This window comes from Syngnathoides biaculeatus, chromosome 23 (assembly GCF_019802595.1).
Source record: "Syngnathoides biaculeatus isolate LvHL_M chromosome 23, ASM1980259v1, whole genome shotgun sequence".
In the NCBI taxonomy this organism is placed as follows: Eukaryota; Metazoa; Chordata; class Actinopteri; order Syngnathiformes; family Syngnathidae; genus Syngnathoides; species Syngnathoides biaculeatus.
The window spans coordinates 18,697,469-18,725,261 of NC_084662.1; the positions used below are offsets into that span (position 1 = coordinate 18,697,469).

At 39.4% G+C, this 27,793-nt stretch overlaps 1 protein-coding gene across 4 annotated transcripts in view; it reads left to right on the top strand.

Moving 5' to 3' along the window:
- The window catches only part of LOC133496188 (neurexin-3b-like), a 246,715-nt gene that overhangs the window by 174,585 nt on the left and 44,337 nt on the right, over window positions 1-27,793 (top strand). For all 4 annotated transcript variants that reach the window (XM_061811438.1, XM_061811439.1, XM_061811440.1 and 1 more), the window contains one exon: window positions 1,281-1,462. In XM_061811438.1, the coding sequence (XP_061667422.1) occupies window positions 1,281-1,462 (182 nt within the window). The remainder of the gene's footprint in view (window positions 1-1,280; window positions 1,463-27,793) is intronic.

A 27,793-nucleotide genomic window follows, 5' to 3' on the forward strand; every position in this document is an offset into this window, starting at 1 on the left:
CTTAGAAAAGATCCTTCGCTATTCAGTAAATGTCCAATTTTAAGCAGGTGACACACAAAGTAAACATTTGCTTCGGTTAGAGAAATGTCAGCAGATTATTACTATGGTTATATTTTCTAAGGAGGCAACTACTAGCCTTATGGATTTGTTACTTCAACACAAGCAAACCATTGTTTGCACCCAACTTTGTCGGCTTTTGTGATAACAAAGACGACACGAGCTTGCAGTTTGCATTTCTGACTCCTGAGATTTCCAAAATACTAACCTGTTAGCGTATCTGCAGGCAAACAGACGTTCATCTGGTTGATAGAGCCTCACACACTCTTACATGCGCTCCTCCATATGTTGGTGTCGTCTCCGGGGTGTTACAGACCACGAAGAAGACTTCCGGCTGCTTCATGGGGGGAGTGCGTGAAGCAGCTTGGCGGCCGTCACAAGGCCAAAGCAGATGTTTAGGTGACTTGGAAGGCAGAGAAACTGTGAGGGTTACACGGAGGATGGCAAGGAATGTTTTGTAGTTTTGTTTTGGTAAAAACGGTTCAGCAAAAGAAGCCACTTAGGTATATATATATATATATATATATATATATATATATTATATATTTTTTTTTTTTTTTTTTTTTTTTTTTTTAAGGCTGGCCAGAGGGTTCACATACCTTTCATCTTTTGGGGATCCTTACTGGAATGTAGACGACATGGATAAAGTAGCTCAAGGATTATGTTTGATGTAGATATATTTAAGAAATAACTCCAACCATCAAAGCAAAAAAAAAAAAAAAAATAAGAGGTACTCTTTTTATGCAATAATAAAAAGAGTTTCAAAAAAGAATCCAACAAAGTAAAAATGATGCTTGATCTCACTTGAAGGCTTTAGTTTCGACCCCCCACAGTGGTTCCAATTTTGTTGAGTTCATTCAGGCAAGGTTTTCACATTTTTTTACCGTTTCTCTCCTCCTCTGTCTATTTTATGCCAGTGCCTGTTCTTTACTTCCTTACCTCACATTTGATATGTGAAAGTTGGGGGACTTATTCAGCTCTAGCTAAATTGTTTGCCATTTGCTGGGACAGGGCTACATTTATAGTAAAAGTTGAATATATCATAGCTGATGGTGACATCGCCTTGTAGGTGGTGATGGGTGGGATGATTGGAAGAAAATGGATCAGGTTTTGCCAAAATATACTTCCTGCTGTATGCTTTGACAACTCCCCCTTCTTTTTCGCTCCCTCTGCATGTTTTTCCCCAAGAAAATATCCCGATCATGTTCCTAATGTTTCCACAGCTGGCACCACCTACATCTTTGGCAAAGGAGGGGGTCTGATCACATACACGTGGCCTAATAACGAAAGGCCCAGCACACGGACAGACCGGCTGGCGGTAGGTTTTAGCACAACCATCAAAGACGGCATCCTCGTTCGCGTTGACAGTGCCCCGCGCCTGGGCGACTACATCATGCTTCACATTGTGAGTACCAGTGATTACAGAAAAATCATTGTTTCAAATTGTAAAAACGCTCACATATGTACAGACCAGCCAAGTCAACCCATTGAGCCTGTTCATACGAAATTGCACCACACTTTCAATCTATCTGTCTGTCTGTCTGTCTGTCTGTCTGTCTATCTATCTATCTATCTATCTATCTATCTATCTATCTTTTATTTACTGTTTCGATTATGTTGGTGGAAACACCTGTGGCTAAGCCTTTAGCATACTGACTTTTAACAACAGCTCTCAAAGAAAGAATTGTAGTGAAGAAATAAAAGTTTACACGGATGAGGAAGAATACCAATTCCCAAAAAAATTAAGAACATTCCTCCTTGACCTTTCCAGTGGGTTTTTGGGACACTAAGATGGAGTGTTAGTCGAAACTATATAAGTACTGTATGCATGAAGGTGCAACGCTTGACAAAAAGAACACTAAATAAAACGAGGATTTTGAAATGGACACAACCACGAAGCTACTGAAGCAGAGACTGGAGTAATGTGTTGGGATTTAAAGGGGTGTTTGCAGTTTTACAAGAATTTTAGGAGCAAGATTGAAATGTAACTCTGCTTCACTATTTCCATAATTTGAAAACTTGTTGCGTTCACCCTTTATTATTAACAGCTAACAGTTCACTTATTATTGTATGATTTTAAAACACTACTTTGAATGTTACTCAGAGAGTTGCTAAATAATGGTTTCAACACTTTATTTGCTTATATATTTGTTTTACGTGCTTTTATGTGTTCCACTGTTTAGTAATGTGGTATGCATCTTAAATTTGTTCAAGTACTACCGAATTCCAGCGAGGAAAAAGAGTTGACTTACTGCGGCCCATCACCACTGAATGGAATCGTACAGCTGATCCATAAAAGCACCTGTAATGTAATCAATATTTTGGCAATTATATACCCATAGGTCTCTTTTCCTTCTGCTATTCCATCTCCCCACCACGCAGAGATCGACTTCAACTTTGACTAATGTGCGTGACTTGCCTTTGAAATTGGAGGAAAGCGAGAGTATAAACTGGAATTCTCAGCAAATCGATTGCACTGCCACACAAGCGTTGAAATAATCTCACCTTGTTTGACTTAAGTAGGTGGATCATATTTACATATTAAGCAACAAAAGCTACTGGCAATACTCTAAATACAGCACTCGATTGTTAGATGCGTTTGGGGCAAAACGGGGGCTTGAGTTGATGCAAATAAATAAATAGAGACGAGGAGGGTCTGCAGTTTGAAGGTCATTTTCTCCTGAGTGTTGGCCATGTGGTGCCGGAATGTAGCCATCTGCTCTTTAAAGATGACAGATAAATGTGTGGGCCCGCGTGTACGTACAGGTAAGAGACGAAATGGAACCGGGATGGCAAGAAATTAAAGTGATGTCATTAACCCGCCGAGTAATTGGAGGGGGGCTCCTAAAAGAAGGACAGTCAATGCATTTTTAATAGTCCATCAGATGGTGGACTCTCCGAGCACAAGATCTCATCATTTGGCTGCGGCTTACTGGGTGGCAAATGTTCATTCCTCACAGTCTAGCTGCACCAAATGAATTCATTTTTGCTAAAACACAAGCGCACCAGCTTCATTAACAGATTTAAGACTTTTGGATTGCAGATATTTTTACATTTTAGGCATCGCACCACTTCTGATAATTTTTGAACTGATACCAATGTCTGTCTGATTAGTCTAGTCGAAGTCAACTCGTCGCTGATGTCATTATTTTTTCAGTACAACACTATAATTTTTAAAAGATCACAGGATTAGGGAATGTTTTGCAATATTCGACAGACACTGGAAATCAAAGCTCCCACACAGAATTTACATCCAACATGTACATTAGAACACGAGCACTTCGACATGGGCCAAGCCTCATCCTCTCTGGCGTGGTATTTCCAGATTTGTAATGAATCAATGTATATCTCAGCATACTGTATCTTCTTCTTTCGGCTTGTCCCTTTCGGGGTCGCCACACTGTATCATCTCAGATGAACGCATATATATGTTTGGCACAATTTTTACGCCGAATGCCCTTCCTGACGCAACCCTTCTCAGGGAGTGGAGGCCCCAGTGGGATACGAACCCACAGCCCCTGGTTAACCAACCCAGTGCTCTAAACACTGAGCTACGGGGCCTCTTCTCAGCATACTGTATATCTATATCTAATAGTTTCCAAATAATCTACAAGTATATTTCGAATGACCCAGCCTGATACTCTCCCATGACCTTTTTTTCCACATGATACTTATTCCTGCAGTCCTTAGTCTTTTCAGCTGTGGCAATGGTAAATCCGCTGCCAATTTTTATGTCTACTAAAAGGTGACACTGACAAGACTTGAGGGAAATGCCATCCCATGATAGTGTCTAGCAGAAGACGTCAGGCCCGCTCATCAATGTTGACTTAAAATGACATTGAGCGAAGAGGTTAGAGGCCTGTCCTCTTTTAACAGAGGTCTTACTCAAGGTCTCATTGGATGTGGAGCCACTACTTTTGGCTATTGCAATTAAAAGTCTTTTTCAGTCTTTTTTAAAAAATTGATAAACTCACTATAAAATATTTTGGCCATGATATACACAGAAAAAACTCAAGTTCAAAAGTACATCTCTTATCATTGGCTGGCTTTTTTTTTAATGTCTGTGGAGAATTCAAACTCTATAAACACACTCACAAAATGAGGAAAATCCCTAATCACTGCCTGCCTCCTTGATCCTGTTTTATGGTTTCTTTATTATCTCCCCTCCCTCCGTCAGTATATCTTACAGCTTGTTTTGCTAATGCAAATTAAATGGCTGATTGTAGTCTTAATGCTGGACTAGTAAAAACAGCAACACGCACGTTTTGAGATGTAAGGGGTGATTTACTGCATAATTTGCAGAGATTAGTGTGACAGTTCTATCAGTGCTGTGAAAGGTTCTGTTTATTGTATCACAACAAAGTCAGAGCCTCTTTTCAAGTTTTAATTTTAGCAACAATATTAGCTAGTTTGACCTGATAACAGGAGCAAAATGTTGATGGGACTCTAGTTTGTAATAAGGACAACAGTATGTGTCATTTTTCTGGCTGCCTCGAGGTTGATTGTATTGATGGAACAGCTAACCCATGCAACCCTTACTACACAGGCAAATGCTGAAACCATGTTTGATCAAATGTGATGTTGTCATACTCATTATGACATTTATACACATGCATTTTGTTACCATAGCGTCAACATTTATTGCATTTGCTCCCTAAGGACTTGACTGTATTTAGTGTAGTGACTTCAAATTTTACTTCATAAACTGTGAGGAAACAAGACAGCAAACAAAAAAAAATAACATCCGCTAGTTATTACTTTACTCAACCGTATGAATTAAAAAAAAAAGCAATTGGCTGTAATAAAGATAATGTACTAACAAATTACTCTTTGTTGTTTCGCCGTTTTCATAAAGCCTCTAACACTAATTGCAAACATTAAACAAGCGGCGGTCTCCCATTTATCAGCGGCGAGTTGCTGTAAGGTTGAGCGCCTTTGAACGTGAGACGTGGCAGAAGCAAACAAGGCTCGTCTGTACCAAACTGCTAACTTGCTTCAAATAACAGCAGCATATGTCGTTGCTGTAAGATCGTTATTGACGTATTCTGTCACCATCCGCTGCCATCACTCAAATTCCCTTTTTCTTCCCCTACAACAATCTCATCTGATCGAATTCTGGACATGACCGTCACTTACAATGAGGATGCTTCAGGTTTTATCGATATATTCTCTTCCTCCCCTTACGAGAAAAGGCTGGGATTATGTTTCTACCTTTGTGATTTGCTGATCTTTTTTCACCAAAGACTGAATGAATTCTCAGAATATCTTATGAGAAGAGAAAAAAAAGACTACAAAGGACTCTTTCCTGTGACATGGATCTCAATGACTCACTCTTGATAGGAAAACTGTAAAAGTGAATACACAATGCTGTACCTGACCTGCTTTCTCCCCCCCCAACATTCTTTGTAGTCTCAGATAATGTAACATATATTGGAGGTCTGTAAAACTGGGTGGCCGGAATTTTTCTATATGGATAGCTAATTCGGTTTCAACGTATGAACTACGCCAATAAGCAGAAGTGTTGTCTTCGCCCAAGAGGATTATTTTTTGTATATTCCAATCTCGCACACTCAATTCCTCTTAAAGAAGTAGAGCTGAAGGGAGCATACAGCAGATTGATTTTTCACATCTATTAGCTCGTCACCCACATTATTTTAACTTGGCCAATAAAATGGAGGAATGTAGTTCAGGACAAAATTCTAGTTGTAACATCACCGTTTGAAATTAATGGTGTTAACATGGTTGCTAATGCTACCTAAACCAGGCTGGTTGACCTACATTATACGCTCCCAACAATACAGTACACATTATTACATCTTTTAAAAGATGCACAATCTCTCTCTCTCTCTCTTGCACACATACACGCACAATAGTTGTTACATGCATTTGACACATTTAAATGAAGGTATTGACATGTTAATTGCGTGGTATGCACAGGCAGTTACACGTTATACATGGACATTTATAGCATTTGACTTTGAACAAAACTGGTGAAATGAATCATGAAAAAAAGCACACTTGAGTAGCTTTACTCAAAGGAAGCTGCCACATATTCCACTTTACCATTTAACACATGGTCTCACTCTCTCATTATCCTAGAATTATTTTCCTCGCGTGTAACAAGTAATTTGAAGAATGCCTCATCGTGTAACCCAGTGGAGGCCCCTGACTTAAATAAACACCGACAGTTTATCAAGCAAAACGGAGACTTGCTAGTGATTGATGAGTTAAAGGCGCCAGCTGAAGTTAAATGCTGACGTCTACCACAAACACGAGAGCTTTCGTCACGCAACTTTCATGTAGTGTCATTCCTTTCCCAAACGGTTTCTGTCAAGTACTTCCCTTTACCATCTGTATTCACATTAATTGTGATAATACACATTTTTTCCCCTACCACCTGTTTCCTTTGCAGGCTTTTTGTTAGATGTTTCAGTTGAGAATTATATCGTACCTTTTGAAGATGCTCTCGAAAGACCATCAAAATCGAGCGTGTGTTTAAAGGTTGAATGAAACACCATATGCCTAACCGTGTTGTAAGCGTAGACGTTTTTCACTGTTTCAAAATGGATTTTACCATGTGCTTTTCTTACCAAGCTTATTCAATGGGTGTGCAAACTGATTTTAGTGTGAAAACTTTACATGCAAAGAAAAAAAATAGTTGGAATAGAAAATAGACTTGACAGAATAGTAATGGAAGGATGTTGCCTATGGTCATTAATAATTACCACACGTTTCAGGTCATTTGACTTATATAAAAAGATGGAGAGCAACACACTTCAATGAGAACACAGAAAACCTTTTTGCGTCTTGTATTTGGACAACCAGCCCATGCATGGAGATTCACAAATATTTGTAGCACGGGCGTTCTCTATTTCCTTCTGTTGGTCTCTCGTACAACCCCACACATGTGCCAGCTTCCACAGCCTCCAACTAATTCTCACGCCCAAGTACGCTGGCGCTGACACCATACAAACATGAGCCAAAGGCTTTTCTGGGATATCAGCCCTGTCAATCAATGTCAAATACAAGCACTGTAGGCAATCGTTTATGTAGCAGACCCACACAAAGTAAGTAAAGTAGAACTGGACAAGTCTGATTTCAGGACAATAACGAGTAATAACTGTTCAAGTGGAATAAACATCCTTCTTAATGCAATGCATCCATGCGGTCTCATGGCCTTAGCCTTTGCCTCACTCATGTATATTTCATGGATTCAAATGAATAAAATTCAGTGAGGGGAAAAGGAACACTCCAGTGCCTCGTCCTCGTATTGCTCTCTGACAGTCACCCCTCTGAGGGAAGCTCTTGTTGGCATAAAGTTGGACATGAATCCCATTCTCACATAATGAAACATAGTAGATGTTGATGTAAAAGATAGAGGGAGCAGTCACTCTTTAGCCAGAACAAAAACCTGGGCTTTGTGGAGTATGACACTGTGCTTTCAAACAGCCACTCTTTACAGTAGTTGGTTTCGCATATGTGTGTTTTGTGTTCAATTAGGGCATGTGCAAGTAAATTTGAGTCATAAATAGTTGCCTGCAGTCCATGCATGGCCTTCAAGGCCTTCTCTGCTGGCCTAAACACAGTCAGGATCTGTAACCAACATTTACAACTTACATTCAATTACATTCATTCATTTTCAACAGTTTGTTATCGTGATTTCATCTTATTCGCCCACCTTTCATTCGTGTCCAGGTTGATTTCATTTTTTCCCCCCCTTGTCCAGTAAGATTTCAATTCCTTCTTCTGTTGCCATGTCAAGACTCAGGGGCTTCAGAATCCCAAATGTTGGTTTCCAATACACTTATAGGCATTACATCAAATACCAAGGCAAAGCAAATTTATTGATATAGCACATTTGATACGCAAGATAACTCACTTTACATCATTAAAAGCATTTAAATATATTTAAAAAAAAAAAAACATTTAAAAAAGTAAAATTAAGGCGGCACAGTGGATCAGCTGTAAAGTGTTGGGATCCCGGGTTCAGTCCGGGACCCGCCTGTGTTGAATCCTCCTCCCACATCCCAAAAACATGCAACATTAATTGGAGACACTGAATTCCCCTCAGGTGTGATTGTGAGAGTGGCTGTTTGTCTTGATGTGCCCAGCAATTGGCTGGCAACCATTTCAGGGTGTACCACGCCTCTTGCCCCTTGACACCTGCAATAGACTCCAGCACTCCCTGCAACCCTTGTGAGGATAAGCGAGTAAGAAAATGGATAGCTGGATGGAAAAAGTACAATTAAAACAGGTTATAGTGCAAAAAATATCACTGAAAAGTGGAAGTACTCTAAAACGCACAAAGTTTTTAATATGGATTTGAAAACACTCACAGTTGGGGCTGACGTCACCGCTATTGCAAACCTATTCTATTTTTTTTGCAACATTATAGCAAAATGCTGCTTCACCATGTTTGAACTGCTTTTTCTTTGCTTTTTAAAGATAGTTAGTCCACAGCAGTCTTTATTGCCAAAAACAATTGTCTCAGTTTTGTTGTGGTTTAGTCGGAGGAAATTTTGGCTCATCCAGTTATCTGCTTTAGACAGTGAAACAACACCCCACGTTAACTATAGTCATATAACTGTATGTCATCGGCATAGCTGATGATAGTCAAAACTAAAGTCCTGGAAAATTTGACCCAAGAGTAGGCATTATAAAGGTATATTTAATTAAATAGATTTCAGATTCACCACATTCACGTCCCTCTGCACCATCAGTGGGGCAGAGAGTGATGTCGGCATTTTTCTGTCATTTGATTTGTTGATCAGTAGTAGCGCGATGAATGTCGGAACCTGTCATTATTAAAAATTCATTTTCAAGCCGGACTTTTAAAGAAAAACTCTACATGGTGAGGACAGGTCATCCCTCCCCATTGATGGTTGGCTTGTTTCCATCTGCTACTTTCTCTCTGCACTACAGTACCCACAATTAATTTATAGGCAGGAGCAGAAAAAAAGGAGGTGGATTTCCTCTAAAAATAACCATCACTAGTGAATATATTTTTAGTTATCATGTTTTTTGTCAAAATTATCAATTGTGGACTTCCCAAAAAGTTATTAGTTATTATAGTTTGGAGATTTGGAGTTGTTGGGAAGAAAACAAAAGTTTTACTGTGTTTCTTGCATTAATTATAATGAGATTGATCCTCAAATACGCAAAATGCCCCTCAACAGAACAAAACTTAGAAGGACCGTGAGATGCCATGGAAATAGATATACCGTACTTCTCTGGCCACTGCGGACCACATTCAAGTTTTACAACGACCAACTAGGTTTCTTACCCGTACTGTGACTGTGTGACAAATGTTTGTAAATTATCAAAATATGTATTCAAGGTGACCCGAAACATGATTTCTGTTGTTGCCGAGAACATAATGGAAGTGTTAGCATTTCCAAAATTCACACAGCATGCACACAGTATGTCAGCAAATATTCAGAAGACTCTTTCTTCCGTGAGGAAAAGCAGTAGACAGTCTCTGCCATGCATATTCTGGTGTTTCCAGTTGTTTTTGTATATCCGTGTGAATGGTGATCCTCCATCCTTGCCATCTGTACTGCATATATTGTCTAAACCTTTAAACCTAGATTTTACATATGCTGCTGGGTTAAAAGTGAACTCACGCCTTGAGGTTGAACTTTAAAACGGCAAGAATAAGAGAAGAGAGAGTTTGGGAGTACAGCGCAAGTGTTTTAGAATTCAAAGCGAGATCAGAAACAAACGTGGCTCAGCACGTCCCACCACTGACTGTGAATTTCAAATGACGTGTTGCCTTTCTGTCAATCTCTAACCCCAACATCACCCGCTTTCTCCTTCTAATCTCCAACCCTTTCTTCCTCCTCGCTTTCTTCTTGGCGCCACAGTGTCACAACACGATTGTTTTCAAACTAAAGAGTCCATTGTGGTGGTCTCACCGGGCCAGCGAGTTGGCCCATACTCAACATGTAGACTTTAACTTGTTAACTCACATTATAGCAATTACAAAAATATGCACAGCTATTATGTTACCGACAATATTTCTTTACAATTCATGTGACTCCATGGAAAGGACAAAGCATCAATGTGAGGGTAGTTTTGCCCAATAGAAATACATTCGTGTGGGGGGTTAATGCCCCTTCACACTTCCCTTTGCACACCACTGCCTTTACTTGTCAGTGTGTGTATGCCATTGTGGGGGGGAATACTCATTGGATTCATAGTTGTCCATCCTGTGCCACAGAATCCAGGTTTGGATCACTTTCAGATTTTGGGTGTTATTGACACTACTAAACATGGACCAAATTTTTTCTCAGGATAATTCAAGCTATCAAATATGTTCCTCGTAGATTCATTGTCAAAGCAAATGACTTTGGTGCCATGTTACCTATATCAGAAGGATTCCGGCTGGCTTTGTTCTTGTCCTCAACCAACAAATTGGGACTCTACTTTGAGATTCTAATGGTCACAGGTGCTGCATGATGCCGATGTGGTGCAAGAACACAAACTAGTGCTTCTCTAAGTTTGCCACTGGTGGGAAATGGGCTTCCTCTAGTGGTATGCAACAGAATCACTCAATTAAAATTCTTACAAAATATAAGGAAATGTATTGCATTCACTTGGATTTAAAAAAAAAAAAAAAAATTTTTTTTTAGGGCTTTGCTTTTTGAATATTCTGTGCTATTTTCCGACTAATTATTTTTCTGTTTTTCTGTCCATTTTTAACCTGTTTTAATGACTTTTTTTTTCCAACTGTTTTCCCTCTTGTTTTTTGGATAATTTTTTTTCTGAGTTATGGGGACACAACAAACTCACATGAGAACCTGCAAACTATAAGTAACTCTTCGCGGACTGAGTAGTAAGTAACTTGACTGTCTTATTTAGTTTGATCAAGTTTTATTTTAAGACACTTTTTTAAGACACTGGGAGATGCTCATGTCTTTGAATCACGTAGACTTTCCGTACGCACCTGTGAACTTTTCGTTGCTGGTGACTCAACGATGGGAGATAATCAGATTGATGAATACTGGACTGATGGATTACTAGGTGGAAAGGTGGAATAACTGGTTGGAGCATTGGCCTCGCACTTCCGTGGATGGGGGTTTGAATCCCAGCCCCTCTTTTTTATTATTTATTTTTATTACTTAGTTTATTTTTTACTTACATTTTATTCCAATCATTAAGTACTTGAAAAAAAATTCTCCAAGCATAGTGTTATTGAGTAAATTGCTTCATGATACAACAAATTGCAATAATATCCAGTATACTTTCTTTTAGCAATGAAACCTCACTTTGGCCTATTACCCAACTGTAGTTTAATGTGGTGTCACCTTCATATTGAAGTATTTTCTTAGATGGTTATCCTCACAAGGGTCACGGCGAGTGCTGGAGACTATCCCAACTGTCAACGGGCAGGAGGCGGGGTACACGCAGAACTCGTTCCCAACCATTCGCAGGGCACATCAAGACAAACAACCACACTCACAATCACACCTAGGGGCAATTTAGAGTGTCCATTTAATGTCACATGTTTTTGGGATGTGGGAGGAAACCGGGGTGCCCGGAGAAAACCCACGCAGGCACGGTGAGAGTATGCAAACTCCACACAGGCGTGTCCGGGATTGGACCTGGGACCTCAGAACTGTGAGGCCAACGCTTTACCATCTGATCCACCGTGCCACCAGTATTTTAACAAGTACTTGAAAAAAATACACTGCCCTAATTTTTTAATTCTTTTTTTTTTTTTTACTGGAGAATCCCTTATTTTCCTTGAACTGCATTCATTACATATTGTCCTTTATGAAGCCAACTCCAGACCCTGTCTGTTTGCCTGAGTGATAAACGAGGCTGTTGATGAGTACCTCATGAAAGATATGTGGGATTTGGAGTTTACTGAGGTACATTACACATACACACACACACACACACGCACGCACACGCACGCACACCCACACACACACGCACACCTACGCACACAGGGGATGTCGTCTTGCATGAACACATAACAGGGTACCATCTCATCACCCAATAGCCTTAAATCCTCAAGTGTCAGCATTCTGAACTCTGCAGTCAACTGAGCCTGGACACCAAAAGTGAGGAAGGCGGTAATGAAGGAAAATAGTTGGAATGGGAGAAAGAAGCCTCTAATTTGCGCAAATTGACTCCCTTTTGGATTCTCAACTACAGGAATGATGAGATGCATTTGTGCATTTGGGCCTGCTTAAATGATAAACGTCAACATTAAAAAATGCATCTGGCAGAAAAGACTGCAAAGGAGCTGCCTTTCTATAATCCAATGACGTGTTAGAGTCCCTCAATCCTGAGAACAAATGCACATACAGTATGTACACACTGCAAATGTTATCACTGAGAACTAAGATCCGGATGGTGAAGTGGAAATTACTGGAAGTTTTTTTGTGTGTGTATTAAGAAAAAAAAAAAAAATCAGAGCATGAAATGGAAGTGTGGGACTCTGTCAGAGATCAAGAGTGATTGCAGGTGCTGGTGCCTGTGCATCCCTCAGAGTGCAATTTTGGATTGACTTAATCTGCCTATTGACTCCCACCATGACAACACTTCATTGTCAAGGATAGAAAAAGAAAGTCTTTTATGAGGCCGGGATCATCAGAAATCCAATCTATAAATATAAGACTAATTCATACTAGATGGCGATCATAGAGAAATATTACGATCACAGTCGCAGATGCTTATAGAATGTCTGATTTTTATTGATCCTCAGATGTTCAAGGGAGATGGCACCACTGCAGTTAAAGCCCTTCAATATAATTCTGTCCAAGATGAACAAAAACCTTGTGACTTTCTTCTCAGTGCGTGTTGTTGGTCTGTGGGTCCTCTGTGTGCTTCCTTTGAAGTGTGTAGTTCATATAGTCACATCAGCAACTGAAATGCTGGATGCCTCCATATGAACTGCAAAAAAAAATATGTCTGGCATGATCGTTTTAACGTGACATAGGGTGTGTTTGCAACATTTTCAAATACGGATGATGAAATTCTGCAAGTTTCAAGGAAATTAGAAGTTCTGCAGTCTTTTCTCAACTTGTGCTGGCCGTTTTCCAGCAGGCTTCTGCCTGGGCAGCAAATAATGCCATTTGGAGCGAAGAAGAGCCGTGTGAGTCATTGCATTTGCCTTTCGCTCTTAAAAAAGCCTCCGAGGGAGCCATGTATGTCCACCAATGCTGCCACTCAACGGAAAGTAAAATGATGACCCCCATGACAATAAGATGAGACAATGAGTCACGCCTATAAGGGGCCGGCGTTTGTAACGCTCAAAAAATTGCAAAGACGCAAACTCTTCCTGATTGAAGTCATCATATCCCAAGTGAAAACATTTTTACTTCAATTACTTTAAGACGCTATTGACTTTTTTTTTTAATTTTCAGCAAGAAAAAGACTTGTTTTAAGATAAAATCATGTTTGAAGAACCTTATAATGATACAGTAGCTCTGTCGGCAGATTTATTTCACTTATTTTAATGATAAAATGTCTTTTTTATTCCTAATATATATTTTTTTTACTCATTCCATAATCTTTAGCATTTTTTTGATTCCTTAAAGACTGCAGATGCAATCTTAACAACAGAAAATATGTTTTGTAAAAATATATTTTAACTGAACGTCAATTTTGACTTTTTTTTTTTAAGAAAACCCCTTATCCTTTCACCTAAATATAGGAAAATCGAATGGTACTATCAATATTTCTACATATAGCAAAAACCTAGGCTGTTGTTGTTATCTTGTAGAGAATTTAAACCTTGAATAATCTCAAGATTTAATTTCACTCAACAGAATTTGATGTAATGTGGCTAGTGTGCTAATTTGCATTTATCCTCTGAAAACTATCAATATAATCGATTATCGTTGTGAGCTTGCGAAAACATGTTGCTTCATATTATCACAAATTGAGAGGTTTAAGTAGAATTTCAAAGATTACCATCGTTACCAAATCTGAATGAGAAAGTGTTTTAGTTATGTAAACCTTGAAACTCTGTTTATTATTTCTACACACTGTACAAGGTTTCTACAGATGTAAAACATTTCCAAACATTTTACCTGCTTTGCTGACACCTTTTGCAAATGAGAGATGAATAAATGCCGTATAGCATAAATGTTTTATGTACGCTCAGAAGAGACGAGCAATTACTGATTCTCGTGATCCCTTCCTCACTCCACAACTACTGTGTAGTAGCTGTTGTCAGCTCATTAGCACACAACCTGGCAAAGAGGGAGGGAAAGGAAGGACAGTTTTGGGAGGGATGGAGCATTGATGTTTGGAGACAGACAGAGAGAAGGACTACAGATATATGAGGGGAGTGGGGGGGGGGGACACGCCGAATCGGTGCTGTGTGTCTAATGTCGCTGCAGGGGACAGCAGTTTAAGAATTCCTTCTATGACAGATAAACTTCCCTTACACACACACACACACACAGAGTGCCTCTCCAGCATCTGGTGAAGGGACACAAGCAGCACCTTGCTTCCTTACACCTAAAGCACTGATAGATGTTGATGGTGGGCAGAGGGACCTTGGAGGAGAGCGGTGTTTGTTCTACTGTGGTAAACACACAGTTGGGATGGCAGCAACATCCTTCTGCAAATGATGTGCAGAGGTGTTCTGTATGCATTCTCCTGCTTGTCATTCAACCATTTCCTGAAACTCTACGTAGGACGAAGTGCCCAGGTGATTTTGGATGTTTTGCAACAGACGTTTGTGTACTCATCAACATTCTGGCAGTCTGTTGTCAACCAATCTACGTCAAATTTTCAGGCTTCTTCTTTGACTAAGCAAGAATCCCATTTCTTTAAATTTAGATTTGACCCAACTTGGATCAAAAAGCCAAGGACAAAGCACAAATTGGTCGATACAGCATCCTTGGCAGTGTTTGGCACAAGAAGAAACAGATCTTCAGGGATCTACCTATTGATTTTCCAGATGACTGAAGTAGCTGCAGCCAGAAATTGATCCCAGCAACATATTCAGTTTATGTATGTGTGAGTGAATATTTTCCCAGCCACAAAAGTGAGACTGTCGCAGTCATTTTCAGTAATGATACAGGCTGAATTGGAAGAATAGGAAGCCTAATTATGACTGTTGACCTTTAACCTCTAAACATTGCATATCAAAAAAACAGGGAGCAACATGATACTGTGGTCCACCATGTGCTGTACATATTTTTAAAAAGTGTTCAAAGACCACATTTATCCAATTTAAACCAAAAAAAATAAAAATCAGACCATGACAAAAACGTTTTACCATCATTGTGACCATTACAGTATTGATGAGAAAAAAATCTTTATATACAAGAGGAAGTAAAAATGAGGTGGTTGCACAAGTGTGGACACCCTCTGTTTAAAATTAGCCAATCACATTGACAGTCCTGATACAGTAGTGTTCAATATAATCAGTCCAATATAACTAACCAAATTAATCCACATTTTTAGTATATATATTCCTGCTTGTCAAACAAGTTACCAGTTAAGTTACCTAAATTGCCCTCAGGTGTGATTATGAATGCAAATGCTCGTTTGTTTCTATATCTCCTGTGATTGGCTGGCTACCACTCTCCTTTGTGGATTAGTCACTTCCCACTGAAAGGCACGACCTCTCCCACCACTGCATTCAAGTTCGTTTTCCTGCAAAGATAAAAAGTAAAACAACATGTAGAATATGAAATCATGGATTCTGCGCTCTGGTAAAAATGTCTTGTGTTCATCCACATATTTTCATTTAACTCCATTTTCCCTTCCATTATGAGAGTGAAATTGACATTTTCTCCAAAGATCACGTTTTGACTGGTAAACTTTATGAATTATTTTCATTCAACGTGCATGGCAGTTTTGCGAAAATACTGTATTAACCTTTCCTGCTACGGTCACCCGACCACGGTTGGGAGATGCAGGGGAGTCATCTTATCATAGTCCGAAGTTGTCCTCCTTGGGGTTAACTCTCTTCTCTCTTCGCTCATAGCTGAGCCCGGTGGCAGAAACAATAAAGCCACAAAGCACTGATTTGCTGCTTGAATGGCTTTATTGGCTCTTCTTCACATTCGACATCGTGTGCTCCCCTAATCACTACTCCGCTACTCTTCCCCGGTCGCTATCACTAAACTTTTCACCTGTGTGCTCCCTTATTTCTTTTCCGTTCTAACCCATCCACTCCACACGCCAGCCCAGTCCCGTTTCACTCACAGACGCTCATGCTAAAACACTCCGAGCTTGTTGTCACAATACCTGTAACAACCGTAATAAAGCCATGCAAAGCGTGCTCGCAACTACCATATTGAACTCAAGCAAAGTGCGCGAGCACGCATATTTAAAAAAAAAAAAAAAAACAACTTTGATATGCTTTCGTGCCTTCACGAGAGTCACATGAAAACAGCAAAAGAGCCGAGTGCAGCTCGAGAGCCACGGGTTCGCCACCCCTGGTATAGGTCATTTGATGGACACGACCTGCTGGTTAACTTCTTACCTTTCCTTAGCCTGACATTCAAGGGCTTCATTTTGTCGTCAGATCAATTCATAACGCTCACGTCCACAAATCTGCAGTGAAATTGTCAAACGTTTAAAAATATGTAATAGAACACAAATGAAGTTCATATTTATATTTACTTGCAAAACATTTTTTTTTTTCATCTTCGTCCACACTGGAGGTGGGACTAGGTGTCTTAACACAGGCGCCGGTCACTGCTTGGATCTACTCTTTAAACAATGGGATAAAAAATATATTACATCCAAATATGGTTAAGAGCATTTGTGGGTGTAATAAAATTCAGCACCAAAAACTAAGTTACACAGGATTTGCTTAGGGTCACAGTCTGTCCCAGCTGACTCTAAGCAAGAGGCAGGGTACACCCTGAACTGGTCACCGGCCAATCGCAGGGCACACAGACAGGCAACCATTCACACTCACATTGACAGCTGCGGGGAATTTAGTGTCTTCACTTAACCTTTTTGGGTGCTGGAGTAAACCGGAGTCCAGGGAGGAAACCCACGCAGGCACAGGGAGAACATGCCATACCAAGCTAAGATTATTCATTTTATAAATGGTCTATAATATGTTTTACAGACTTGCCTGAGCTAAGAATGGATTAGAGTCCGCGGTGGAAACCAGTTGCTGCTTCTACTACATACACAATGGAAGCTCCGAAGCAGAATGCCATTAAACTAAAAAAAACGTAAAATGAATATTTTTACTTAATTTTAAATCATGTCAATATTATATTATCAATCATTTATTGAGGTATAGACAAATTGATCTTTGTCAAACAGCATTGGAAATTTGCAAAGATGTTCAAATTATTATCATTTCAGGTAAAAACAAACCACTATCGTTTTTGTTCTGTGATCACAGAAAATTAGCGATGATTTCACATAATTTTAAGGAAAAATATGATCAGGGTATATGTTATCGGTATATATAATTACCTGTATCATGAAATAAATTTATATCTTTTTTTGGGGGGGGGTTACTTTTACTTTTTAATGGGTTGTATTTGCTTTATTTCATCTTCAAAATCAGGCTTGTCAGGAGCCAGTACAGTTGAATATGGTCATCCTTGCGTCCCTTGAAAAGTGCTACACAAATCCTAGTTATTATTATTACTATTGAAACAATGCAGCACGCCGGGCAACTGGTAAGCACATCTGCCTCAATGTTGTGCGGAGCAGGGTGCAAATCCTGGCACCACCTGTGTCTAGTTTGAATATTCTCTGCATGTGTGCCTGCGTGGGTTTTCTCTGGGTCCTCTGGTTTCTTCCCACATCCCAAAAACATGTATGGTGGGTTAATTGACTAAAAGACTCTAAATAGCCTCTATTGCGAATGGTTGTATGTTTATATATCCCCTGCGATTGGCTGGAAATCAGTTCAGGGTGTACCCCACCTTTCGCCCAAAGGTAGCGAGGATAGGCTCCAGTATCCCAATGACCCCAGTGAGGAAAAGCATGACTGAAAATGGATGGATGGAATGCGAGTTTGAGCCGGTAACTCACAGTGGCTGTGATCGAGTTGCCAGTTCCAGATTTCTGGAAGTGGAGCAGAAAGTCATAATCCCCAGGATGGTCTGTGCTGCCCAGCACAGTGAAAGCCAGTTTGGGGAGGCCTGCATTGGCAAACACTTCCGCCGGCGTGTCGATGGTCTTGTCAAATTCCTCTTTTGGGTCTAGAAGCTGGGTAACCGCGCCAGGTGACACAAGTTTCACAAAAACGGAAAAGCAGACAGAGCACCATTACTTACCAGGTTGGTACTGGATGGGACATTATCCACGACAGGAGGGAGGGAGGATGTCACGCTTGGGGGAGAATGGGGGGGAAAAAAGGGTAGTTTTCCACATTTTCCTTAATTTCAATATTAATTTGAAGAATAAAAGATGCAAGAAAAGATGGACAGTCAGCCCTGACTCAGTGAAAAGTCATCGTGGCCTGACTCCGTCTTTAATTCCAAGAGAAGATGGGAAAATGAGGACAATGGCATGGGAAAAACTAATTGAGAACTAATTTAGATACTCCTGTATTAATATGTTTTAATAAATTTCCAAAATATTACTGGAAAGCAATCTTCTGACAACAAATTAAAGAAAAAGTTAAGATACCATTGTAAATGCAAATACGTCACCCATTTTCCACACACACACACACTTATCCTCACTAGGGTTGTGGGTGTGCTGGAACCTGTAGTGGCCATTTTCGGGCAAGAGGCATCATACACCCTGAACTGGGCGCCAGTCAATCAGAGGGCACATAGTGTATTAACAGCCATTCACACACACATTCTTGACAACGGGCAATTTAGCCTCACCAGTTAACCTACCTTCCATGTTTTTGGGATGTGTGAGGAAATTGGAGTATCCGGAGAAAACTCATGCGAGTACGAAGAGAACATGCAAACTTCACAAAGGCGAGGACGGATTTGAGCCCACCTCCTCTGAACTGTGAGGCACATGTGCTAACCAGTTGACCAATATGCCGCCCCAAATACTTCACAGAAAATTTATTTGTTTGAGCAGTTTTGCTTGAAACATCATCCTGGGGAAAAAAAAAATGATATCAGGACAAATACAGCAAATCTCAAAAGGAAATCAGATGCGTGTGTATGGAGGGATTCACTGAGGATTTTATTTCATCCTCTAGCCTTACATAAGATATTCAAAAACCGAGGTTCCACTGTACTTCCGTAACTTTATGCTGTGTTCATGAAGCCAGGATTTTAGCCACTTGAAATACGAACTGCCGCATATGTTTTAACACTTAAAATAGATGTATGCATTTTTTTCACTAATTTTTTTCAATATTTGGATGAGTGACAATCATTACAAATGTAATTGGTATGTATAGTACAAAAATGTATTTGACAATATTGGTTGTTCAATAATTTAAACAATTTAAATGTATTAATAAAATAAATGTATAGTTTACATATAGTTTTGTTTTTATTCATTTCTCATTAACGGATTTAAAAGTTGAAAAATAAAAGTAAATATGTAACAGTTATTATTGAATAATCTGAACAATAATGTGCTCTGCGATTGGCTGGCAACCAGTTCAGGCTCCTGCCCAAAGATAGGAGGGATAGGCTCCAGCATGCCCGTGACCCTAGTGAGGAAAAGCGGTACTGAAAATGGATGTATGGAATGAGAGTTTGTGCCTGTAACTCACAGTGGGTGTAACCGAGTTGCCAGTTTCAGAGTTACGGAATTGGACTAGGAAGTCATAATCCTTGGGATGATCTGTGGTGACCGGAACAGTGGAAGCCGATGTGGGAAGGCCTTCTTTGGGAATTGCCTCCGCCGGCATGTCTATGGTCTAGTCAAATTCCTCTTTCAGGTCTTGAAGCTGGGTAACCGGACCAGGGGACATGAAATTTCCCAAAAACGGAAAAGCAGACAGAGCACCATTACTTGCCAGGTTGGTGCTGGATGGGACATTATCCTCAACAGGAAGGAGGGAGGATTTCACACTTGCGGGAGAATGGAAAAAAAAAAAGTAATTTTTCATTTTTTCCTTAATGTTAATGTTACCTTGAAGTATAAAAAAAAGGAACTTACAAGAAATATGGAACAAAACTACATGAGGACCATTTGCTTTGGCTCAGAGACGAGTCATCCTGGCTTGACTCCATCTTCGATGTCAAGAAAAGGTGGGAAAAGGAAAAACTGGGGAAAAAATAGTTAAGTAGTTTAGAAAAACTCATCAATAGTTTGAAATATATTCCCAAACTATTACTGGAATATAATTTTCTGACAGAACAAATTAAATTCAGAAGTTAAGATACCACTGTACGTGCAAATACTTCATCCATTTTCCACACCACTTACAGTATCCTCACTAGGATCGTGGACCATGGTGGATCCTATACCAGTCATCTTCTGGCGAGAGAATGCAAACTCCACACAGGCGAGAGTGGATTTGAGCCCGTATCCTCAGAACTATGAGGCAGATGTGCTAACCAGTTGTCCAATACGTTTGCCGCAAATACTTCACAGAAAATGTATTTGTCTGAGCAATAATGCTCGGGACATTGTCCCGTGAGAAAACTGGCAAAGCCTGTTTGATATCAGGAGAAATAGAGCTAATTTCAAACATGAAAAGAAATCAATTCAAAAGAAAATCAGGTGTTTGTGTGTGTATGAGAGTGTGTATGGGGGGGGTGTCACTGAGGATTTGTTATCATCCTCCAGATTTACATAAGAGCTAAAAAAAATAAACTTAAATGATGAGGAAGTGATTCTTATTTGAGTTACTGAGGACTGAGGAAGTGCAGTAAAACTCTGTTGTACAGTGACATCATCCATTTTCTGAGCCACTTACAGTCTCCAATTAACTTGGGATGTTGGAGGAAACCGGCGCACCTGGAGAAAACCCACGTAGGCACGAGGAGAACAGGCAAACTCCACCGAGATGAGGCTGGATTTGAACCCGGATCCAAAGAACTGTGAGGCAGATGTCCTCACTATTCAACTGACTGTAATTCCCCCATTGAAATTTATGGAAATGTCAATCATTCATTCCAGAATCTGTTTTTTTTTTTTTTAAAGAAAAACAGCTCTTAACATAATAATGTACTTAAAATGAAGAGTAATAATTGAATAGAATGTAAATAGTTAAACAGCTTGTGTATCATGAGTTAATGCTGGAATTCACTTAACTGAGTGGTTCATGGTTTGCCCATGTTGATGACGCAGACTAACCAGAACAATACTTCTGCTGCTACTTTAAGTCACTCACTATGATGCTGTAGTAGTGTTATAAAACTGATACTATCAATACTAACCTTTAACATGTCAATGGTATTTTCCATGACATATTAACATGAAACACTGTCATGCAGGCACAGGGAGAACATGCAAACTCCATACAGGCAAAGCCAGATTTGAACCAGATCCTCAGAACCTTGAGGCAGAAGTGCAAACCAGTCATTCACTGTACCACCTAATCGACTATACAAATAATTTTCCCCCGACAAACTTCGCCACTTGCAATCTTTTTCACCAACTGTACTGAACTCTAAATGTAGCCACTTGCAGATGGAATGTTCAGTAAGTTCTTATTTATAATGCAGATTTTTCCCACCCCAAAAATTGTCAAGTCTTCAGCGCGCATTATGCATGGATACAAGGGCAAATAGAAAAATCCTTCACATTTTACAAATTTATGTTGTCAACTAGAGGTTGTGAAAAGCTGTACATGTGCATTCCATTATGCCACCACCTCCTTGAGCAGGCGTCACCAACGGGGGGCCGACGGGAGCATGGTTGCCCGCGAGGACCATTTAAGGCTCCGACGAGGCATTTTCTAAAATTAGCACAGGTCACAAATTATTATTTGCTCTAAATTTTGAATCTGACTTACTTACATGAATTAAATTTTTGAAATATTGTACAATGTAAAGTACAAGGAGTTTTGTTATTTTGGAATGTCATATAGCCCTTCATATGATCTGTGCTCATGAAATAGTTTTCCAAAATTTTGAAGTCAACTTTGGGGTTGCAGATGATACATTGCTGCACATTATACACGTGGATGCTAAGTATTTAATACATCAGCATTTTCTCAAGTATTTCCAAAGGTGCGAGTGATGAAAATTTCACCATTTCAATCCATACAAAATATGAGTAATTGTGTGTAATAATGTGAAATGACAGGAAGTATTGAACACACCAAGTGGTATTTATTTCATACATTGTACAAAAGCCTTTGTTTGAAATGACAGCTTCAAGACGCCTTCTGCTTCATAAAACCGTTCACATGCATTGCTCTGGTGAGCCCATTCCTCCACACAAGCAGTCTTCAAAACTTGAAGGTTCTGCAGGCTTCTTTGCCCATAGAATTACAATGGGATTCAAATCAGGTGATTGGCTCGCCCATTTCGGCAGTTTTTTTTTTTTTTTTTAACCAGTTGAGTTTTCTTGGCATTTCTGCTAAAATGTTTTTTTTTTTTATTTTCATCATCATCGTAGATGGCAACATTTTCCCATTCATCCTCTCTTCAATAATGTGATGTTCAACTACATTTGCTGAAAAGCATCATGTTCCCACCTGCGAACTTCACTGTTGGTATGGTGTTTTTGGGATGATGTACAGTGCCATTTCTCTTCCAAATGTGATGCACAATTTGACATCTAAATAGCCCAATTTTGCTCTCATGCGACCAGATTATATTCTCCCAGTATTTAACTGACTTGTCCAAATGTTGTTCAGCAAACTTTCAACAAGCTTTGACATGCTTTTTTTTCCAGCAATGGGGTCTTGAGTGGGGGGGTGTGCATACAGGCTATAGTACATTGGTCACTTTTTCCTTGTGACAATAGTACCTAGTAATTCCAGCCCTTTTTGAACAACTCCACAGGTGGTCCTTGGCTCTTCTGATTATTCTTTGCGCTCCTCTGACATAAATCCTGTGAGGAGCATTTGCAATTTCATGGTGGTATAATTGGCTTTGCACTCAAGTATTACAGCTCCAACCATGCTCACTGGATCGTTCAGAAGCTTATATGTGCAGCTGTAACCAATGCCATTGTTATGTTTTGGAACAATTAGTTTGCATTGCACTGACCCATCATGAGATATAATTGACTGTACCAATTAATAATCATTTGCATTGACAAGGGACTGAATTGCTGTTTGAATACTGATGGATTTTAGGTGTTGTCTTGGCCTTCCATGCCTTTTTGCACCTTCCTTTTTTCATGTGTTCAATACTTTTCCCTATGTGATTTCATATTTTTAAACAACTTAATTTGTTTAATGAACATATTTGTTTGACTTTCTATGTATGGATGACTTGGGTTGTTCCCAACATCAGGTGAAAATGTCAGGTCAATAGCACCTTTGAATGTATATTTAGTAAGAAAAATTATGTTAAATACTTGTTTCAGCTGCTGTTCAATTATAATATTGTGATGTAACATTCATGGCGCTTGTTAAGCACTGAGATGTTTCATCTTGACAATTAACTATCTTTATCCAGCAGCTATTGTATTTACTAATACAATTGTGATGCGCTCAGAAGTGGTCGAGGATGACGTGAGTTGCCAATGCACTTTCAGTCATTATTGAACTTGCGGCAACACAAGAACATTACAAACTTAATGAGCTGCTGCGGGCCACAATTTATGGAAACAGCATCTATCAGATTTTCCGTTACACTGCTCATGCCCTTGAAGGCATACACACAATTCCAGATACCATATAAAACAATCAAACTAGGAGGGTTTGGCAGTAAAGAAGTGAAATAAGCCGACCAAGGCAGAGAAAATTTAGCATTTTTTGGGGGGCTGAAGGCTTTTAATCGTGTAAACTGCGCATTGAGTTACCTAGTGTATGAAATGCACGATACAAATGAATTGGCTTTGGTTTGGTTATGGATGGCCTGGCCCATCTCCCCATTTTAAAATATTAAATTTTACCTAGAGAAGGACATTGATCATTATTTACCCAATGTCTATATTCCTAACCATTCAGGATACCTGTTTGTTATCCATAAAACTCTTTTTTTAACAGCAGGTCTATGAATATTACACATGGAATGTTTAGAGATGGAAAGTCAACATCAATCATAATTTGTTAACTTGCTGGTCCAAGCAGCACTTTGTATTGCTCTGACCTGAGAAAGACCTTAAGATCCACTGTGACATTTAAAAAAAAAAAAAAAAACTCCCACTGTTTCATTAAGCGTTTTTTTACTCACTCACTATATCATCCAGTAATGAACAGAATACTATGCTTATTTGTATCACTATTGCTTAAATTCTTGTTTGATTATTTTGCACTCCACCCTGCTTGCACAGATTAAATGCATGTACACAGTTGCCAACATATGCGACATCGCTACAATCAATCACTTGTAACGCTTGATTTAGCATTAATGCCATTCGTAATGACATGGGCATCTACTTTCACTGCAATCACATTTCATGCCTCCTCTTTGCAGGCTTCCTTGTTCACTGGGATTGAGCCAAGCAACAACGAGCACTATCTGCTTAGCCTCGTGATATGCACTTATCTTCCTGCGCTTTCATTTTATGAACAAAGAAATTGCCTTTAAAAATGCCTGCTGCCTTATTACTGTTGAACCAATTAATTTCATGACAAGTAATTCCTTTTACGCCACAGCAAGGAGAAAAATAATCTGGAAGAATAATTGACAAGCAAGGAAAAGCATACCCCGGAACAATGTTAAGAGACTGGAATGCAAGAATTTTATTTCAGGCTGCATGAATAAAACCTTTTTTCCATCATAGTTTGAACAGTGGAAATTTAGAGGAGATATAGTTTGGTGACAGCTTGCCCTGAAAGTGTCTAACATAATCATGAAACAGGTCACTTGCCTCCATGTTCTTTGAATTAAAAGGAACAGAGCGACCTACATTCTCCCATTGATTCTGTTATTAGAGGTGTCATTTACATACTCAATCGCTGTTAACATATGCATTCTTCTTCTTATACATACATATGTATTCTTGTTTGTTGTCCATCTCCTACTAACAGGTCAGCATTTTTTTTGTCTCCAGTTGACTGCGATCTTTTCTGTCTTTTCTACCGTGATTATTTTTATAAATCATAGTTTATAAGCATGTCTGTTTTTTATATGCTGTCTTTTCAACTGTTTTCAAACTTCCGTGGACGTAATTCTAAACAGGAGTGACATATTTAAACAACTGTTGAGATGCACCACACTGTTAAGCAGCAGGGGCTGTGATAGCCCGACTTCTCCTATGTAATGTAGTGTCAACCACTCTTGACTATTTCTTTGGTATTGTCTTCACCCCTAAAAATGCATTAAATGAACCAATCCTTTTCAATAGCAGATAAACAAAGCAAGTTGTATGGCGCATTTCATACACACGGTAACCCAATGTGCTTTACATAATAAAAAGCATTTGAATACAAAGAAATAAAACATTTAAAATCAGTAATGAAATAATTTAAAATAATTAAAAAGTAAAAATGAAAATAAAATTAAAACGGTGTACAGTGCAAGAAATATTGAAAAGTGGAAATACTCTAAAATGCATTAGGAAAATTTTTTTAACCTGGATTTAAAAACATTCACACTGGCTGCCGTCACCTCCATTGGCAATTTATTCCATTTGCGTGCAGCATAATAGCTAAATGTTGCTTCACCATTTTTTGCCTTGGACTCTGCGCTCTACTATTTGACACGAGTCTGTCGATCTCAGAGCTGTTTTGGGTTTGCATTCCGTAAGCCTTTCTTTCATGTATTCAGGATGTAAACCATTTAGTGATTCATAGACCAGTAGCAGAACTTTAAAATCCTTTCTAAAGCTTACTGGAAGCCAGTGTAAAGACTTTGGAATTAGTGCTATATGCTCTGACCTCTTTGTTCTGGTCAGAACCTGAGTTGCAGCATTCTGAACGAGCTGTAGCTGTTTAATGCTCTTTTTAGGGAGTCTAGTCAGAAGACCATTATAGTAGTCAAGTCTACTTGAGATGAAAGCATGGAGGATTTTTTCCTGGTCTGCTTGACTCATACAAGACTTCACACTAGATATGTTCTTCTTGTGATTCATTTGATATGACTGTTGAAAGTCAGGTCGGAATCTATCAGAATACCAAGGTTTTGGACTTGGTCTTTGCTTTTTAAAGATAGTGAGCCAGGGTATTTACTAACAGCAATCCTCTTTTCTTTATTGCAAATTTTTTTTATCTCAGTTTTGTTGTGGTTTAGTTGGAGAAAATTTTGGCTCATGAGACAAAGACATCTCAATTGAACTATAGTCATCTGTAGACACTGCTCCATATAACTGTGTCATCTGCATAGCTATGATAATCATCATTAAAGTTCTGAAAAATTTGACCCAAGGGTAGCATATATACGCTGAACAGGAGGAGAAAAAGAGCAGGAAACCTAAGTAATGGTGGTGCACTTCTAAACGCGTAATCAGAAAGTTGACTTGAATACAGCTCTCAAGCTTGGGATGCCTTTATGAATATGAAATAAGGTAAATAGATGCAAAGCGATACGTAAGTTGGCCCGCTGACCAGCGTCATGCTGACACGACCACCAATCGCACAGCGATGGCACATTGGTGCTCAGCTTGACGTCTGAGCACATGTCGCAGGAGATACGAAAGGAGTTTGACTCCGCTGCTGCTTTCCATCCATGTAGATGTTCAGCCATACTACACATTAGGTTTCCTTCAGTGCAATGAGATGAGGAAGGCAACGATGAAGATCACAAAATGCATTGACAGCTTTACACAGCGATAATGGTTGTCTGAAAATCCTCTGTTAATATTATGTTTTTAAATTTAATTTTGATGAAGGGCGCCATGGTGGATCAGCTGGTAAAGCGTTGGCCTCACAGTTCTGAGGTCCCCGGTTCAGTCCTCGACCTGCCTATATGGAGTTTGCATGTTCTCCCCGTGCGTGTGTAGGTTTCCTCTGGGCACTCCGGTTTCCTCCCACATTCCAAAAGCATGCAACATTAATTGGACACTCTAAATTGCACCTTGGTGTGATTGTGAGTGCGGCTGTTTGTCTCAATGTGCCCTGCAATTGGCTGGCAATCAGTTCAGGGTGTTCCTGCCCGTTGACAGGTGGGATAGGCTCCAGCACTCCCCACGACTCTCGTGAGGATAAGCGGTGAAGAAAATGGATGGATGGATTTTGATGGGACTTTTTAAAAGCACTGGAACAATGAAAGACATATACAAGTGGACTTGTACATACAGACTATAATTAAACATTTATTATGCTCTCCTAAGCCCAGAAAGGACGAGCTGGCCATGAGGATGCTATATAACAACAACAATAATAATAGTATTTGTCAACATTTTATGTTTTCTTATTGCTTTTTTCACAATCACATTCTGGTGTCAACTTGTATTTACAGGTACAGGTAATTGTACATGTAACGCATCCAAGACTACGCATTTTGATGAAGGAGATTCATTGTTTTAACATTCCTTACGATCATAAAGTGTATAAAAAAAGATGAACCAGAGTATAGAAAAACTGCAAATGATGTACTCACTTTGATGACACACTGGGCCTGTGATGTGGAGGCAAACTTGCAAAGAGGTGTGTGCTTAGGTGGCAAGTCTCAGATAGAGGCATAGTAAGATGACAATACACCACCATTCAGTCATGTGTGAATACTTGAGTATGTGGAAGTAACAAAAGGAGTCCCATCTGCAGGTAACCCCCCCCCCTTTTTTTTTTGTAATGGTTGACTTTCATAAGATCTTATGAGCATGCTCTTTTTGTGCTTTTTCCTTAACTCAC